At 53.1% G+C, this 16,272-nt stretch overlaps 2 protein-coding genes across 3 annotated transcripts; both read right to left on the bottom strand.

Annotated features, from left to right (window-relative positions):
• Positions 1–12,102, bottom strand: Atp4a (ATPase H+/K+ transporting subunit alpha). 2 transcript variants are annotated; one of them, XM_041653830.1, is made up of 22 exons: positions 12,091–12,102; positions 11,842–11,982; positions 11,671–11,730; positions 10,929–11,132; positions 9,834–9,947; positions 9,260–9,512; positions 8,827–9,095; positions 8,150–8,348; positions 7,741–7,850; positions 7,523–7,657; positions 7,004–7,196; positions 5,781–5,956; positions 4,815–4,951; positions 4,583–4,733; positions 4,322–4,490; positions 4,077–4,231; positions 2,564–2,687; positions 2,099–2,244; positions 851–984; positions 400–501; positions 216–307; positions 1–29 (listed from the first exon to the last, which is right to left on the bottom strand). In XM_041653830.1, the coding sequence occupies exons 1-22, from the start codon at positions 12,100–12,102 to the stop codon at positions 1–3; spliced, it is 3,105 nt and encodes a 1,034-aa protein (XP_041509764.1). The 2 variants fall into 2 exon arrangements, with proteins under 2 accessions (XP_041509764.1, XP_041509765.1); XM_041653831.1 differs by having other exon boundaries at positions 4,610–4,733.
• Positions 12,103–14,976: 2,874 nt separating this feature from the next.
• Positions 14,977–15,520, bottom strand: LOC121450088 (NHP2-like protein 1). Its single transcript, XM_041654801.1, has one exon. The coding sequence runs from the start codon at positions 15,463–15,465 to the stop codon at positions 15,079–15,081; it is 387 nt and encodes a 128-aa protein (XP_041510735.1). The 5' UTR covers positions 15,466–15,520; the 3' UTR covers positions 14,977–15,078.
• Positions 15,521–16,272: the final 752 nt, after the last annotated feature.

The following is a 16,272-nucleotide window of genomic DNA, read 5'->3' as shown; positions in this document are numbered from 1 at the left end:
CTAATAGTAGAGTTCCTGATCCCACCAGCCTGGAGGAGACAGAAGGAAGGCAACTCAGTGCTGGGTTACCCAAGCAAGAGCAAGGTTCAAAGCAGTAATGGTTTGATTCAGAGGCTCAAAGACTTGAAGTCATATGTTAAAGGTCAGGGGGCAAAGGGCTGCTCTAAGAACCATTCAGTTCCCCCCCCCCCCAGGCCCCTAGGCTCCACACTCACTCCCTGGGCAACAGCGAACTCCAAGTTTCCGGATCTCATCATAGACAAAGATGAGGAGGCCGAAGGGCATGGGGACCAGCCACCACTGAAACCTGAAGGACGGGCAAGGATGGCAGGATCAAGGCCATGCCCAAGTCCGTGGCCCACATCCCCATCCCTTTACCAACACCTCACAGCTCCTCACCGGATGGGCATGAAGTTGAAGATGTTGGGCATCCCCGGGCAGTAGCACAGGAAGGACCCGATGCAGACCTGGAACACGATGGCAATCACCAGGATCCTGTTCCTGTGGGGGAGGAAGGACTCAGGTTGGCAGGCTGGGGACAGACACAGACCAGCCATCTGAAGTTGGGAAATAGGAGGAACTTAGGGAGATTGGACGTCACAGTAGCAGGAAGATGCCCTAAACCTGTGACTCTGGTGGCTGTCCTTAGGAACAGGAGCTGGCGCTCTTGACCTCAGCCCCTAGCTGAGATATGGAAGGACCCCAATGCCAGCCACTGGCCAGCAGAGAAGGACATATTTCCACGGTTTGCACCCAGCTCACTGCATCTGGTGCTGGCATTTGCTGGTTGGGAACTGGTAGGATCTGGGACTGAGAACTGGAGGGTGGAGCTGGGGTCAGCTGGGGACACCTGAAGAAGCCCTGCTGGAAAGCAGAGAGGCGACGTGTCTTGCGGATGAGGACATCAGCGATCTGGCACATCTCGATGCTGATGAAGAACACCGTGTAACAGGTGTACTGCTGGTACAGACGCTGACCAAATGTCTGTAGGCCAGAAAGGGACAGGGGCAGTCTGAGCCTGGGTGAAGAGCCTCTGCCACCTGCTGGGCACTGAGACCCCCTGACCTCCCTTCTCTTGCATCACAGGCTGGGCCGCAAGAGCCCAGCATCTAGAGGGGCTTGGGTAGCTCTGCCCGAACTGATAGATGAACCACGGGGTTTTCCCTGAATACCAAGGAAGGAGCCCAGGAAGGGGAATCAGAGGATCTCGGAGAAAGGTGACAGGAGCCAAGGAGGTGGCAGAGAGCAGGACATGAGCGATAGAGAATGCCTGCCCCACATGGGAGCAGCGGCTGTATATGCTGTTTCTTCAGCAACACTCGTGCATGCGTGCGAGTGTGTGTGTGTGTGTGTGTGTGTGTGTGTGTGTGCACATGTATATTAGTACCTAGCCCTGACTGGCCTGGAACTCACAGAGATCCACCACTCATCTTAATAGCGGAGGAGTAAGCTGAGCTTCAAGGAGCCAGGGTGATATCTCTTTCCAGTAAAACAGCCAAATGACAGGCATCAGACTCCCTAGGAGGCCCCACTCCCAGAGTTTCTGACCATAGGCCTGAGGTGGGACCCGAGAATTTGCATTTCAAATGAATTCCTAGATGATGTGAATTCTGCTGGAACAGACTGGGGAGGGAGGCACAGACGGGCCACACAGCTTGTAGGGTCGATGCAGTACAGTGAACCTAGGCTAGCCCTAGACTGCATTCATAACTGTGGCAGCGGCCATGGGGAATTTCTTGCTAAATAACATGTTACTCTCCAAGACAAACTAAACACATCTGGCTACTGCTGGCGTCATGGCCCTTTAAGCCTTCGATGAAATAAGTGCCACACACCAGAACTCCGTGTGAATGACATTACCAGGAAAATGACAGAAGACCAGTTGAACCTGCGATATTGAGGTCTATTGGTGCAGCCAAAGGGCTCACCGGGAGCTTCCGAAGCAGAAGGCAGAGCAGAGGATAGTGAGGAAAAGACTCCGCTCCACAGTAACCACAGAAGGGGTGGGTGCCAGGCACTCCTCTAGCTGAACTGTTCCAACAAAGGTACATGGCACTAGGTAGGAGGAAGTGGGAAGGGAATGGCAGGCAGAGCTCACCCATTCCTGGCCATAGCTGTCCTGAAGATCTTGTAGGTGGTGGTCCTCCCACTGTGGCCGCAGTCCCACACACAACAGAGGGAACCAGCCCTCCTGGGCCATGGCGGTGAAGTAATCAGCAAAGCCCGCAAATGACTGGATGGCACCTGTGGAAGGCGAGACAGGGAGTGTGGGAACAAAGATGGAGACAGACACAAAAGACAAACACACAAAGAGCAGGGTCACGGGACTCAAAATACAAGAAACACACAGAGAGAAACAAAGTACAGACAGGGACAGAGAAAACCCCAAAAGACCAAGGCACTGACCCTGCAATAGCAGGGTTAACGTTATACACTAGGACCAGAGAGGCCACCTCGAATAGATTGGGACATGGACCAACCCAGCCCCGGAGGCCCAGCCGGGAAGCCCGTGGCAGGTGGGCAGAGCCTGGGGATCGCAGCCTTGGCCACAGACAGAGCTTACCAATCTGGAAATAGGAGTAAGCAGCCAGGGGTTCATTGACCAAGCGGTCACGCCTGGGGTTCCGTGGACGCAGGTGCATGATGTCGCTCTCGGCCTTCTCATATGCCAGGGACACCGATGGGAACTAGCCAGGAGCAGATGGAAGAGGTGGAGGGTAGCCTGGGCCACTGACTCCTCTCACGCACACATACCAGGAAATAACAGGAGGGAGGTCCTGCAGACACCACACAGCCACACCTGCCCGACAACCGGGGACACTTGGCATGTCTGGGTCACACGCGTCCTAATGTCCATCTCCATGCAAATGTCTGTCTTTTGTTGTTTTATTTAAGACAAGGTCTCATGTAGCTCAGGCTGGACCCAGACTCACTTGAACTACTATTCTTCCTACCTTCTCCCACATGTCCCAAGTGCTAGGATTACAGGTGTGCGTAAGCACACTTGGCAAAGATCTGTTTTAATCCCACTAGCCTTTGCTTTCTGGCTGACCCCTCTTCTCCCTTTCCCTGTTCCTCCTTTTTTCTGTATTTTTGTTCTCCAGTGCTTGTGGTATTCTGTTTCCTGATATAATGCCTTTCTTTTCCCTTCTCTCTCTCTTGCCCCTCACCCACCTTTCTCTCTAAGGGTTTGCTATGTAACCCAGGCTGACTGTGAACTCACTATATTGCCAAGGACAGCCTTGAACTCATGGTCCTCCAGCCTCTGCTTCCCAAGTGCTAGGGTAACGGGCATGGGCAATAATACCAGACTTTGATACCCCCCGCCTCTGCACACACACTCACATGCACTGTCTCCTCCCCACTCCTGTCTCTGACGTGTGAAGGGACAGTCACTGCCGGGATGGCAGCAGAATGGACTGATCAGGTGCACAGGCCCAAGGGAACAGCTCCCAGCTGGGGCCACTTAGGAGCTGAGAGACCTGGGGCAAGCCACTGAGCTTGTCTGTGTCTCTATCAGATGGTCAGCAAGATGGGGAGAATCACAAGAAAGCCTGTCCTGAGGGCAGTGATGAGGACATTAAGTCAATCAGCGTGCACTCAGCCAGACTGCACCCTGGGAGGTGTTGAACACACCCTTCAAAAGGGGCCCTATGTCTGCTGCCTTCAGGGCCTCATCACAAGGAGGTCTGCTGTGGGAGGTCTGTCTGTTAACCCTTCGTGGCTAGACACCTATGTCTTCTAACATTTCTATTAACTTTTGGTTTTTGTTTGGCTAGTAGGGTCTCAATACGTAGTCCAGGCTGGCCTCAAACTTGATATCCTCCTGCCCCTGCCTCTTGTGTGCTAGGATTACAGGAACGCACCCAACTGATATCTGTTTGTCTGAGTGTCTGTGAGTCTTCCGTATCCATGGCTCTCTCCTGTCTACCCTACCTGCCAACCTCGGTGTCTATTTCTGGATGTCTGTTGACATAAAAATGTTCATGGTGATCTTGGTCCATCCTGTCCATCCATGAGTGTATGTCTGGGGACACAATGGGGTGGGGGACCCCAGTATTAGGCTGGAGACTCACGATATCTGTGCAGAGCTCTATGAAGAGGATGGTGATGCAGCCAAGGGGTAGGGGCACGCTAACAGTGATATAGATGAGGTAGGGTGTCAGTTCTGGAATGTTCTTGGTCAGTGTATAGGCGATGGATTTCTTCAGGTTGTCGAAGATCAGTCGGCCTGTAGGGGCAGAACAGGTACCTCAACCTCCTCCCAGCCAGCTTCCTCTTGAGCCCTCATGGCCTGCCCCCTCCCTAGCATGGCACAGACCCTGCTCCACGCCAGTCACAATGGAAGCAAAGTTGTCGTCCAGCAAGATCATGTCAGCAGCATTTTTGGCAGCATCTGAGCCAGCGATACCCATGGCTACACCGATGTCGGCTTTCTTCAGGGCTGGGGAGTCATTCACACCATCTCCTGTTACAGCCACAATGGCACCCTAGGGCAGTGGGTCAGGTGAGTAGGAGATCAGAAAGACACCAGGCCGTGGCCAGGCTGGCCCACCTGCCACCCTCCTCAGCAGGGTCTCACCAGTCGCTGACAGCTCTCCACAATGACCAGCTTCTGCTGGGGACTAGTGCGAGCAAAGACCATCTCAGGGTGGGTGCGCAGGGCCTCCACCAGCTCAGATGGGTCCATGTCCTTTAGCTGCATGCCATTGATCACACAGGCCCGGGCATCCCTGCAGGAGGGAGCGAGTCTCACTAGGGTCTCAGGGTAGGGGTGCAAGGGAGAAGCACAGGGACAGCTGACGAGGGCTTACTTCCGATTAACCTGGTCCACGGGCATGCGGAGGCGGGCAGCAATGTCTTCCACTGTCTCACTGCCTTCTGAGATGATGCCCACACTGGCTGCGATGGCCTTGGCTGTAATGGGATGGTCACCGGTCACCATGATCACCTGTGGGAAGACCAGCACACCCTTTACCTCTTCAGATCAGCGCAGGGTCCCTGCCCTCCCTGGTAGATCTCTGCTAACACAATCATTAGGCAAGCATGACTGCCTGCTGTGCCTAGGGCAAAAGAGACAACTCTCTCTGTCATCATACCTTGACATTCTAGGGCAGGAGACAGAAAGGACAAGATACGGGAGTGGACACAATACGAACGGGGAAATAAGCTCACTGAGGGAAGTAGCGGCTTAACTGTGCTCATAGACCTCACTGAGGAGGTGGCATGAGCAGAGACCCAAACATGAAAGAGTTGGCCACACGGAGATGTGTAGGAAGAGCATCTCTGGCAGAAGGAATAGCCAGGTGCGAAGGTCATGAGGCAAGACCATGCCCGAGTTGCTGGAGATACACCATCCTAGAGAGGGCTAAAACCCAGGTAGACGGCTAGGCGGCTCTTCTCAGGCAGGTGGCTAAAGTGAAGTCTGTGGCCAAGACTGAGCAAGTAAGCCCACATATTGCTGATCAAGACATTCTATCCCCCAGCCATCAAAGCCGGTTTGGGGATGAACATGTGGACCAACTGAACAGGAGAGGAGGGAGCTGTAAGTGGGATTGTCTCCTCTGCATGCTCACACTGAAGCGCTGCCTGAGATTAAAGCAGAAGAGACGCAAAGGGAACTAGGACAGGAGAAGGGCAGCTTCCTGACTATGCTGAGCTCCTGGATACAGCTATGCATGAAGCTTCCTTCCCCGGGGCTTCTGTATCATGAACCAGTAGCGTTTAATTCGCGGTGGTTACAGGTGAGCGTCTGTCATCCTCGTCCCCAGCTGGCATACCCGGATGCCTGCCGTGCGGCACTTGAGCACAGCATCAGGGACGGTGGCCCGAGGAGGGTCAATCATGGAGACGAGTCCCGCAAAGCAGAGGCCACTGCTTGGAAAATTCATGGCCTCCACGTCGAAGGCATAGCCAGGTGGGTAGTCCTTCTCATTCAGGTAGAGCTGGCAGAAACCTGGCCAGGAAAACGGGAATGAGAGGAGTCTGGGCGAATAGATGATGTGCTAGCAGAGCCAACAGAGACAGCAGGCTTGTGAAATAACAGGACCTCACAGCACCTGTGGATGCTGGATCCTCACTCGCCGTATGAGGTGCACTCCCACCCTGCTTACGAGGAGACTAGGGTACAGAGCTAGGCAGGGCCTGTAATCCCAGCACTCGGGAGGTAGGGGAGGAGGATTGGAAGTTCCAGGACAACCTGAGCTATATTAGATTGTAGGGAGGGAGGAAGGAAGAAGGAAGGAAGGAAGGAAGGAAGGAAGGAAGGAAGGAAGGAAGACAGGAAGGCAGGCAGGCAGACAGGCAGGCGGGAAGGCTGAGAGAGAAAACATTTCTTTCAAAGTAAAGTGAAAGGCAGAACTGAACCATGGGTCTGTGCCTTCCAGAGTTTCCAGGGGTTAGGAAAGTTAAAAGGGGAACAGCAAAAGTTGGAGGGTTCACAGATAAGGGCAAAGGAGGGACATGGTAGCCCACACCTTTAATCCTGAACTGGAGAAGCAGAAGCAGACGGATCTCTAAGTTGGAAGCCAGCCTGGTCTACAGAGTGAGTTCTGGACAGCCAGGCTGCATAGTGAGACTGGCTCGGAAAACAGAACATGGGCCTGGGGAAGGTCCAGCATGGAGACACGGACTAGAAAAGATCAAAAAGTCAAGAGGACACAGGACCATAGATGAAGCAAGGGCTGGAAAAAGAGGGGGCACTAGCAAGGGAAGTATGGGGGTGTTCAGGGTGAAGACCTAAGAGTGTCAGGTTAGGGGGTCAGGATTGACACAGGGAAAGGAAATCAAGGGTGAGGCTGGGGCAGACTAGACCCTGGGCCAGAGATGAGGAAGGTTAGGGCCAGCAAGCCTAGCACGCACAAGGGTACAAGGCCATGGGATCCACCCGCAGGATCACAAGAAAACAACAACAAAAAAACAAAAGGTCAGGTCCGGGCCAGGCAGTTTGGAGGGGTCTGTGCCACACCTCTCGACACACTGGCCCGCCCAGAGCGTCTCTCACCAAGGACACGTTCGCCTAGACCTCCCAGGCTGAGATAGGCCGTTTGGAAAGCCTCACGCCATTGCTCATCTAGTGGCAGCTCCTGGCCTTTGATGAGGATGGAGCTGCAGCGCTCCAGCACACGCTCGGGGGCGCCCTTCATCACCAGCAAGTGCCGGGAGTCCCGTGGATCCTCCAGCGTGTGGATGGACAGCTGTGGGCAGAGGGAGAGGCGGAGCTGCGGGGGCTGCACCGGACTTGTGGGGTAGGGGAACAACGGGTGTGGGCATGGATAAGGGGCATGGTCACACGAGGAGGCGGGCCTGAGGGTGCAGGGACCTGCCTAAAGCAGAGATGCTCCTCTGTCTAGGAGGCATGGGTGGGGCTTGATTGGGCGGGGCTGGTGTGGGAGTGGTCTGACGGAATATGGGCGGGGTCATAAACTGGATTGACATAGAACTGAGTCTAAAGAGACAGACTAAGAGGTCCGCCTTCACTGTGGCGTGGCCTGTCGTGGACACGACTCAGTGAGCGGCGCACCTGGAATTTGTTGGTGGAGTTGAAGGGGATCTCGCAAACTTTGGGGAAGCGGTCCCGGTAGCCCATGGCGTTGCCCAGTGTCAGCTCCGAAAACTTGAGCAGCGCTGTCTCAGAGGCGTCTCCGATCACGATGCGCTAGGAGCAGGGTCCAGTGTCAGTGTCGGAGCCGGCGTCACCAGGCTCCAGACGGCACCCTCTGGAATCCCCCGGTCTCTCACCTTGGGCACCGGTACGGCGTCCTGGCCAGACTTGAAGGCGGCGCGGTTGCACAGGGTGAGCACGCGGCACAGCGCCCGCCATGTCTCCGAGGACTGGTCGAACGTCTGGCCTGAAGACCAGACAGAGGGGCTGGGACCTCAAGGGAGTGGATCTTCCAAGCCAGAGCAGAGCCCTTCCCACTGCTTTCAGGCCGCCTCTGCTTTTGGGTCCCCTCCCCAGGCATGGATAGTATACCACTTCCTCTTCCATACACAGCCTCCAGGAGATCAGATTCCCTTCAGAGACCTGCTGAACTCCCTCAGAGGACCCTGGACCTGACACCTCTCGTTAATGCAAAGCCTGCCCCAGGCTCCCAGTCAGACCACCAACTGCATCCGGTCCTGGCGCCTTCCCCTCCCACCCCCACACCTGACTGATCTTCCGTGGTGTCCGCCGTGTGGATATGGTTATCAAACCATAGATGGGACACCGTCATGCGGTTCTGAGTGAGAGTTCCCGTCTTGTCTGAGCAGATGACTGACGTGGAACCCAGGGTTTCCACCGCTTCTAGGTTTTTGACCACGCAGTTTTTACTGGCCAGCCGCTTGGCTGTCAGTGACAGGCAGACCTGCGGACAGATGAGGAACATAAGGCATGGCCAGGTCCTGCCGACAGCCCTACCTCTCCTCCTTGTACTCCACCTTGCTACACTTTGAGTGTAGTATTCCTTGAGTCAAAAACCAAAACAGGTTTGTTCTTCCCTCCAAGCCCTTTGTAACCCACGCCTTCCCCAATATCACTGGATACACTCTGTGCTCTCTCCCAGCTCACATCAGCACCATGGAGATGAGAAACGAACTTCTGAGCCTCCCTCCTCTAGGTGGGTCTGGGCTGCGGCTGGCTAACTCCAGGGATCTCATCCCATGGTGTGCGCAGAAGGCCAGCCCAGAGGAGCCTAGTAGATGTTTACTGCTTGGATAGGTGATGTTGGGTGGGGAGGAGAATGGATGGATGGACAGGAAGGAGGGAGATGGGTGGAAGTATGGTGGGATGATTGAACAAGCAGCTCTCTGCTCCCTGTACCTCCTTCTGTCTCCCCTACTCACTGTGACGGTAGCCAGCAGCCCCTCGGGCACATAGGCTACCACAATGGCCATAAAGAAGACCATGGCCCGAAGGAAGGTGTAGCCGATACACATGGCCACCACAAAGAATGTGGCACCAAAAAGAATGGCCAGGCCCGCAATGATGTCCACGAAATGTTCAATCTCGATCGCAATAGGCGTCTTCTCATTCTCCACGCCCGAGGCCAGCGATGCGATGCGGCCAATGATGGTGCGATCACCTGTGCTCACCACCAGGCCCTGCGCTGTGCCTGCAGTGGCAACAAGAGGGGAGCTCAGGGTGGGGTGGGCAGCATCAGGAAAGTGCTCTGTGGTGGGGAGGCGTGTGGCATGTGTCACGGAAGACAGAAAAGGGGCTGTTGGGGGTGTGTGGAGGCTGTGTGGCTTCAGGACAGAACTGCAATGTCTCACAGACCCTCCAGACACATCGTAGAGAAGAAGGCGATGTTGCGGGTCTCCAGGGGACTCTCATGTGTACACTCAGGTGAGCGGGTCTGCGGTTCAGACTCTCCAGTGAGAGAGGAGTTGTCCACCTTGCAGCCCTGGGCCGACAGAATGCGGATGTCTGCTGGGACACGGTCCCCGCCTTTCATCTCCACAAGATCGCCCACCACAAGCTGATCCGCATTGATCTGGAACTTGTCCCCGTCTCGGATCACAGTGGCTTGCTGTGGGGTAAGGGTGGCAATAGAAGTTGCTTACTGTTGTCTACGGCCATACCACCCTGAACACGCTCAATCTCTTCTGATCTCTGGAGCTAAGCAGGGTCGGACCTGGTTAGTACTTGGATGGGAGAAGTTGCTTACTGTCATGGAGTCATGGGAGGTGAAAACTGGGGAAAGCTGAGGTACTAGCTAAGGAAATGGAAGCCATAAATAAGGACAGATTGGGGCTGGTGGGGCTGGGCACCCTGGAGAAGGCAGGAGATGCTGGGGTGGGGGGGCTTGGAGACTAGAATCGGAAGAGAGGTGGCCAGCTGGAGCACCCACCTGGGGCACGAGATTCTTGAAGCTGGCGATGATATTTGTGCTCTTGAACTCCTGGTAGTAGCCGAAACAGCCAGTGACTACTACCACAGCGATCAGCGCCAGCGCCAGGTACAGCTGCAGAGTGAGATACACAAAGGTTTTATTACAGGAGTGAGAAGCCCCTTCCTCAAGGCCACTGTCACTCTTCCCGAGTCCCCTGGTGTTTTGAGGCGTTTCCTCCCTCTACCAGGAAGCCTCATGTGCTATTCCTGTGACCCAAGCTCCTGTCCCCATTTTCTATAAATGCAAATTCACTTGCCTTGCATCTTCAGCGTCTTGTGTCCATGTCCCTAAACCATAGTCCCTGGCTCCTGATCTCCCATGTCCACATATGGTCCTTGTTCCATGTTTCTTGGTCTACTCCTGCCTCCCCTAAGTCCTGAATCTGTCATGTCTCCTCATGTTTCTATGTCCCACGTTTCATATTGTTTTTCCTAATCCATATGCCACCCTGTGCCCTTGTGCCCACTGGTCCCTATGCCCTGTGTCTGTGCTGCAGATCTAGGCCATGATTGGTATCTCCATGTCCCAAATGCCAAGTCTGTGTACCTCTGAGTACCAATGCCATGTCACTTGACCTTATGACTTTTCAAGTCCATGTCCGGTGTCACACGTCATCCCATGTCCTCTGTCTGTCCCTGACACATATCCAATGTCCTATTTACATCTCCATTTCCTCTACCAATGTTTTCATATCTACTGCTCTGTCTCTCTGTGGTGTGTCTGGTGTTTAGTGTCCCTGTCTCTCAGGCCAAGTCCTTGTGTCCCCTGTCCCATGTCCTTGGTCTGTCCTATATCCTCATCTCCTCTTCTTAGCAGGTTCATATCTTACATTTTCCAGTTCCATTTCCTACCCATGTTCCACCACCCAAGAGTCATCCTCCATGTCCCTTGTAACCTGTGTTGCCCTCCATCCTCCATCCAGGTCTCAGAATTGCATCATAACGTTCCCGTATCCTCATTTTACAGCCCATCTCTTGTGAGTCCTGGGCTCAGTGTCACAGTCTCCTAGGTCTCACTGTGCCCCATGCCGGCCCTGAAGCACCCTCCACTCACGTTATCATCTGTGGTCAGGTCACCCTCACTGGCCTGGATGGCAAAGGCAATGAGGCAGATGGCAGCAGCCACCCACATGAGGCACTGCAGACCGCCTGCCAGCTGCCGGGCAAACTTCACATACTCAGGGGTGCCGCGAGGGGGCCGAAGCGCGTTGGGCCCATCCCTCAGCAGCAGTTCAGCTGCCAGGCTTGCAGTCAGGCCCTGGGGACAAGCAGGTGTGGTGACGGTGGAGGCCACAAGGTCTCGCCTTCATCCTGTCTCTTTTCCCTCTCCTCCTCTCTTGTCCCCTTCTCTCTTCTTTCTCCTCTTTCCCCCTTTCCTCTCTCCCTCCATCTTTCTCTTCTCTCCCCTCTCTCTTTATCACTCTCTCTCTCTCCTATCTCTAACTGCTCTCTTCCTCTCCATCTTTCCCTCCCTCTCCCCTTCCTCTGTTTCTCTACATAGGTCTCTCTTCACCTCTTCTCCATGCCTCTCCTCTCTCTCTCTCTCCTCTGTATCTCCCCCTTTCTCTTCATCTATTCCCACCTCCCAGCGCACACACGTATGCTCATGTGCACATGCACACGTGCACACGCACACATACACACTGCTCTCGGGTGCCCTTCTCACCTTGCTCTCTCCCCGCACACACACACACACGCACACACACACATGCACACACTGCTCTCGGGTGTCCTTCTCACCTTGCTCTCTCCCCATCCATCTTCCCCCTCACTATACCCACCCACTCCTAGCTCACCTTGGTGGCGCTGGTCCGGTACTTCTGCTCCAGCTCAGACACTGACAGCTGATGGTCGTTCTGGGGGATGGAACAGGACCCTCACTGTCTGGCTGTCACAGCCCCGCCCTGCCCATTGCCTAGCTCCCAGTCCCCACCTCAATCCTGCCAGGCTCCAGCCCCCATGCTCACCATCTCCATCTCCTTCTTCATGTTCTCCAGCTTCTCCTTCTTCTTGCCTCCCCCACCACCTGCCTTCTTCTTGCTCATCTTGGCGGTCTTGTCCCCACCAGGGCCAGACCCCAGCTCCACTGAGTACAGTTCATAGTTCTCCTGGGGATGAGATGGAGCAAAGGAGAGGTCAGGTGCTGCGTTTCTGCACACACTCACGTGCACACACACAGACACACACGCCCCAAACACTCCCCAGATGCCACTCACTGCCTTTCCCATGGTGCCTGGTGCTCTGCCCTCTTTGGTCTCTAGAACCTAGGGTCTAGACCAGGCTTGATATACCCAGGGAGGGTGGGGGTGGAGCAGAACCAGCTGACTACAACTGATTATGAGGCTCCTTGGGGTAACCTTCAGGCTTGGGCAGCTCAGACGTTTTCTACTGAGCTGTCCCAACTTGCCCAACCCTATTGCCACCTGTTACTCAGATCAGTCAGACATCAACAAAAAGAGGAGCAAACACTGGGTGCTCACTTCATGCCAGCAATGTGTTGAGGGCTTTCACATTCCAGTCATTTAACCTTCCAGAAACCCTTTGAGGTGAGGAATGCCCATTACTGGTGGGGAAACTGAGGCACAGAGAGGTCAAGTCACTTGCTCAACCCTAGTCTAGGACATGGTCGAGTCAGGAGCAGGCAGATCCCTAAAGCATGTGCACGGTCACCTGTGACATCATATCTTAGCTATCATTCTCACTGTGAGGAGACAGGGAACAGGCTTGTGGGCTTCAGCAAGATCCTGCTGCATACTCAACCTCTAGCTTCTGCCCACAGCTCCAACCATTCCCGTCCCCACCCCAATCTGCTCAGAGAAACAAAGGTGCTTACTGGGAAAGGCTGTATCTAACGGCCCTTGTTTGAGCTGGGTGTCAGGAAGTCTGAGAGACCCTCCATGTATCCCAGGCAGGGATCCCTGGGGGCAGTGGTGAGGGGCTAGGCTCAGGAAACAGAAGGACCTTTGGCGCAGTTTTTGCTCTGGCCTCCCATTGTGGGCACGTCTCCAAGGGCAAGTGTAGGTGTAACTGATAACATAATCTCCTTGGCCACGTCCTCCTTGGAAGCGGGTCACCTGGGGAAGCAAGAGGTGGGCAACCTGAACTCCCCAACACCCCTCTGGCTAAAGATGCCCACCCTACTCCAGGAGTCCCAAGAGGAGACAGGCATGCTGTCGGCACAGCTGTGAGATTCCGGAACACAGATGACCCTCATCTGAGTCAGGCATGCCAACGTTTGTGTCGTTCCTTGACTCACAAGCTTCACACACACACACACACACACACACACACACACACACACCACTCCTATAATTTCCTACGAGGCCTACCCTATGAGCCTCCCCATCTCAGTTCCTGTGCTCAATCCCTCAATACACAGTTTGCTTTGGGCAGGCCGAGGCCATTCATGCCTCGGGGCCTTGGCACTGGGCGCACCATCTGCCCCCTTTCCAGAGATCTATGTGGCAATTTCTCGTCTCCTTCGAGTCTCATTGCAAATGTCGCCGCCTTTTCTGAGAGTCCTCTCCGAAGCTCTGCAGTACCACGGCATTTCCACTCACTGCCACAAACCACACGCCCTGTTCCAATCTGGTGTTGTATTCTATTCATTTGGCCGTTCACAAGCAGGGGCACCGAGCAGCCTCTCGGGAAATCTCGCTCTTTGGAATGGCTCAGATGCCTCTCATCGTCTTCAAACCCCCACCCTTACCTATCAGCCTCTGTCCCCAACATACTCAGGGCCTGTGGAAGCTGTGAGAGGTGGGGGGTCATGTCTGCAAGCAAAGTCACAGACAGGGTGCGAGTGGGGGACCAACCAGCATCGCTGGCAGCAGATGGTTGGCTAAGACACTTTGCGGACCTCTGCCAGTATGGCATGGCCATCTTTAGCCTGTACTTCACTGGCTGTCTCTTCTCTCAAGTCTTCAAGTCATTATGGTATTGTAAATTTTAATATGATAAGCTAATATTAATGTTGTTTAATATTTAGCTATTTCAGATCTGCAAGTTATAGAAACAGTAAAATGAACATTTTAACAATTTTGTAGATTTGTGTTAAATAGATTAATGGATAGATAAGTGATATATATCTATATAGTTTTATTCTATATATCTATATATAAAGAGGACAATGATAGATGAAAGACAAATGATAGAGCAATAGATGATAGATAGATAGATAGATAGATAGATAGATAGATAGATAGATACAAATCAATAGACTGATGGATTAATCAACCAATCAAAAAAATTCAATTTTATTTTGAATGAATTATTCAGAAGACTTGTATACAGGAAGTTTTGTTTGTTTGGGTTTGTCGGTCTCTTTCTTTTTTTAAAAAAATGTAATATGAACATATTTATTAGGATGCTCAAGAAAGAACAACATTATTTGCGCTCTTCATGTGACAGAGAATACATCTGACCCATGTTGAGGGAGGAAAGGGATAGGGCTCTCAAAATAGGGCTCTCAAAGTGGGTGTCAAACAGCCCCACAAGAAATCCCCATTCAATGAAGGGCAGAATGTCCTTGACAGCATTGTCTCTGCTCTGAGTTCCAGCCCCGGTATTCTTTATTCCAACTATTCTGTCCTTGTCACTCTTCAAGATCCAGGCAGTCAAACTCAGGCCGCCTAGGAGTCTGCAGACCATCCCTTTGAATTGTTACTGCCTTGATACCCTCAGTAGGGAATGGGGTGAGAATAGAAGGTTACACATATCAAAAACACAACATTAATAAATGGCACTTGGACGTAAGTTTAACATTATCAGACTTTCTCTTCAAATGACGGTGGGTGGGAGGGGCTGCTGAAAGCTCTTCAGTCATGGTAGCATATATGGAGATCTCCTATGCAAAGGTGCAAGGGGCGAGTGTTACTGTCATCTTGTCCTGCAGAGGAGTGAGTTTGCAGATGGAAGCAGACACTATCCTTGGCTTAGGTGTTTCCTGGTTCTTCCCACTGTTAAATTGTGCCGTCCTGCCTCTCACCTGCTTTAGATATCATTTTGCTTAGTGTAAGTGAAACAGATTAAAAATGGTAGGAGAGGGTGGAGAGATGGGACAGAACAACCCTGGAAGACTATAAAATACAAAAACCAGACGTAGTACAATATTTATAATAGAAACTGGCTGAAAACACTACATGCTAACAGACGGTATGATACAGAGTAGGGTGGGAGCAGACAGGAAGGGCAGAGCCACAGGCCTACACCAGGAGCCTTTCAATAGACTGCTGGATGGACTGGATCTGCTGCTTCAGCTGAGAGCCTTCTTTGATGGTAACAGAACAGGCGATGACAGGTCTGGAGACCCCACAGGCCCGCCCTAGAGCCTTCTTGGAGCGCACAAATACATAGGGGACATTCTTGTCTTCACACAGCAGTGGGAGGTGCAGGATGATCTCCAAGGGCTCAGCGTCTGCTGCCATCACGATGAACTCAGAGATGCCTCTGTTGAGGGTTTTGGTGGCTTCATTGGCTCCTTTCCGAAGCTGCTTGTAGTTGCACGACTGCTGAACAAGGTCCAGCAGCTTCTTGGTGAGGTGGGCATCTGCGAGGGGATAGGCCTTCGGGTTCACATCAGCCTCTGTCATGGCTGCGGTGCGCCAGCCTCGCCGCGGGTCGAGAACAGCCAAGCTCCGACAGACCGAAAGCCTGTTGGTCTCTTTCCTATGGCACATGACCTTGAACTCCTAACCCTCCTGCCTTCATCTCCCAAACACTGGGGCTACAGGGATGCCTGGCTAGAAACAAAATGCTTTTTAACTATATTCAGGCAACTGCTGCTCATGAATAAGGACTTTTTTGTTATTGTGTTTTTGAGACAGGATTTCTCTGTAACTTTGGAGTCCTGGAATTCGCTCTGTAAACCAGGCTGACCTTGAACTCTGCCTCTGCCTTCGGAGTGCTGGGATTAAAGGTGTGGCAAATAAGGACATTTTTGGATAAAGTACATTCAAGAGAACAACTTCAAAAATTTGCTTGACCCTCCCCAGCTTTCCACTGAAGTCCTTGCTGTCCGGGAGCTGGTCCAGACTGTGCCTTACGTGAGCTCCCGCCATCCTCTTCCTTTCTTCTGTCTTCTCTGGCTTCCCTGACTCCTGCATTTAGGAAACACGTCTCATGTTGTGGCTTTTCCCCTTGGTTTTCACCCACTGATCTTCGTGGGAGATTCAGATTGCTCATTTTGGGTAGGAGCACAGAAGCCATGTGTCCTTCTCAGAGCATCACGTCAGTACATACCTCATCTTTAAGTGTGAACAGCCTAGAAAAGAACATATATTTTGGGATGCCCACAACTCGGACCTGAAGCCCCATAGTCACTGCCAAAACGTAAATACATATAACCGCTGCCTGAGCCAGCATTGGCACAGCCACTGCCTGAGCCCCATACCTATCAC

The sequence above is a fragment of the Microtus oregoni genome, unplaced genomic scaffold, assembly GCF_018167655.1.
Source record: "Microtus oregoni isolate MIOR12 unplaced genomic scaffold, Mior012 000006F_ref0000085, whole genome shotgun sequence".
In the NCBI taxonomy this organism is placed as follows: Eukaryota; Metazoa; Chordata; class Mammalia; order Rodentia; family Cricetidae; genus Microtus; species Microtus oregoni.
This window is presented reverse-complemented; position numbering and strand designations above follow the sequence as displayed.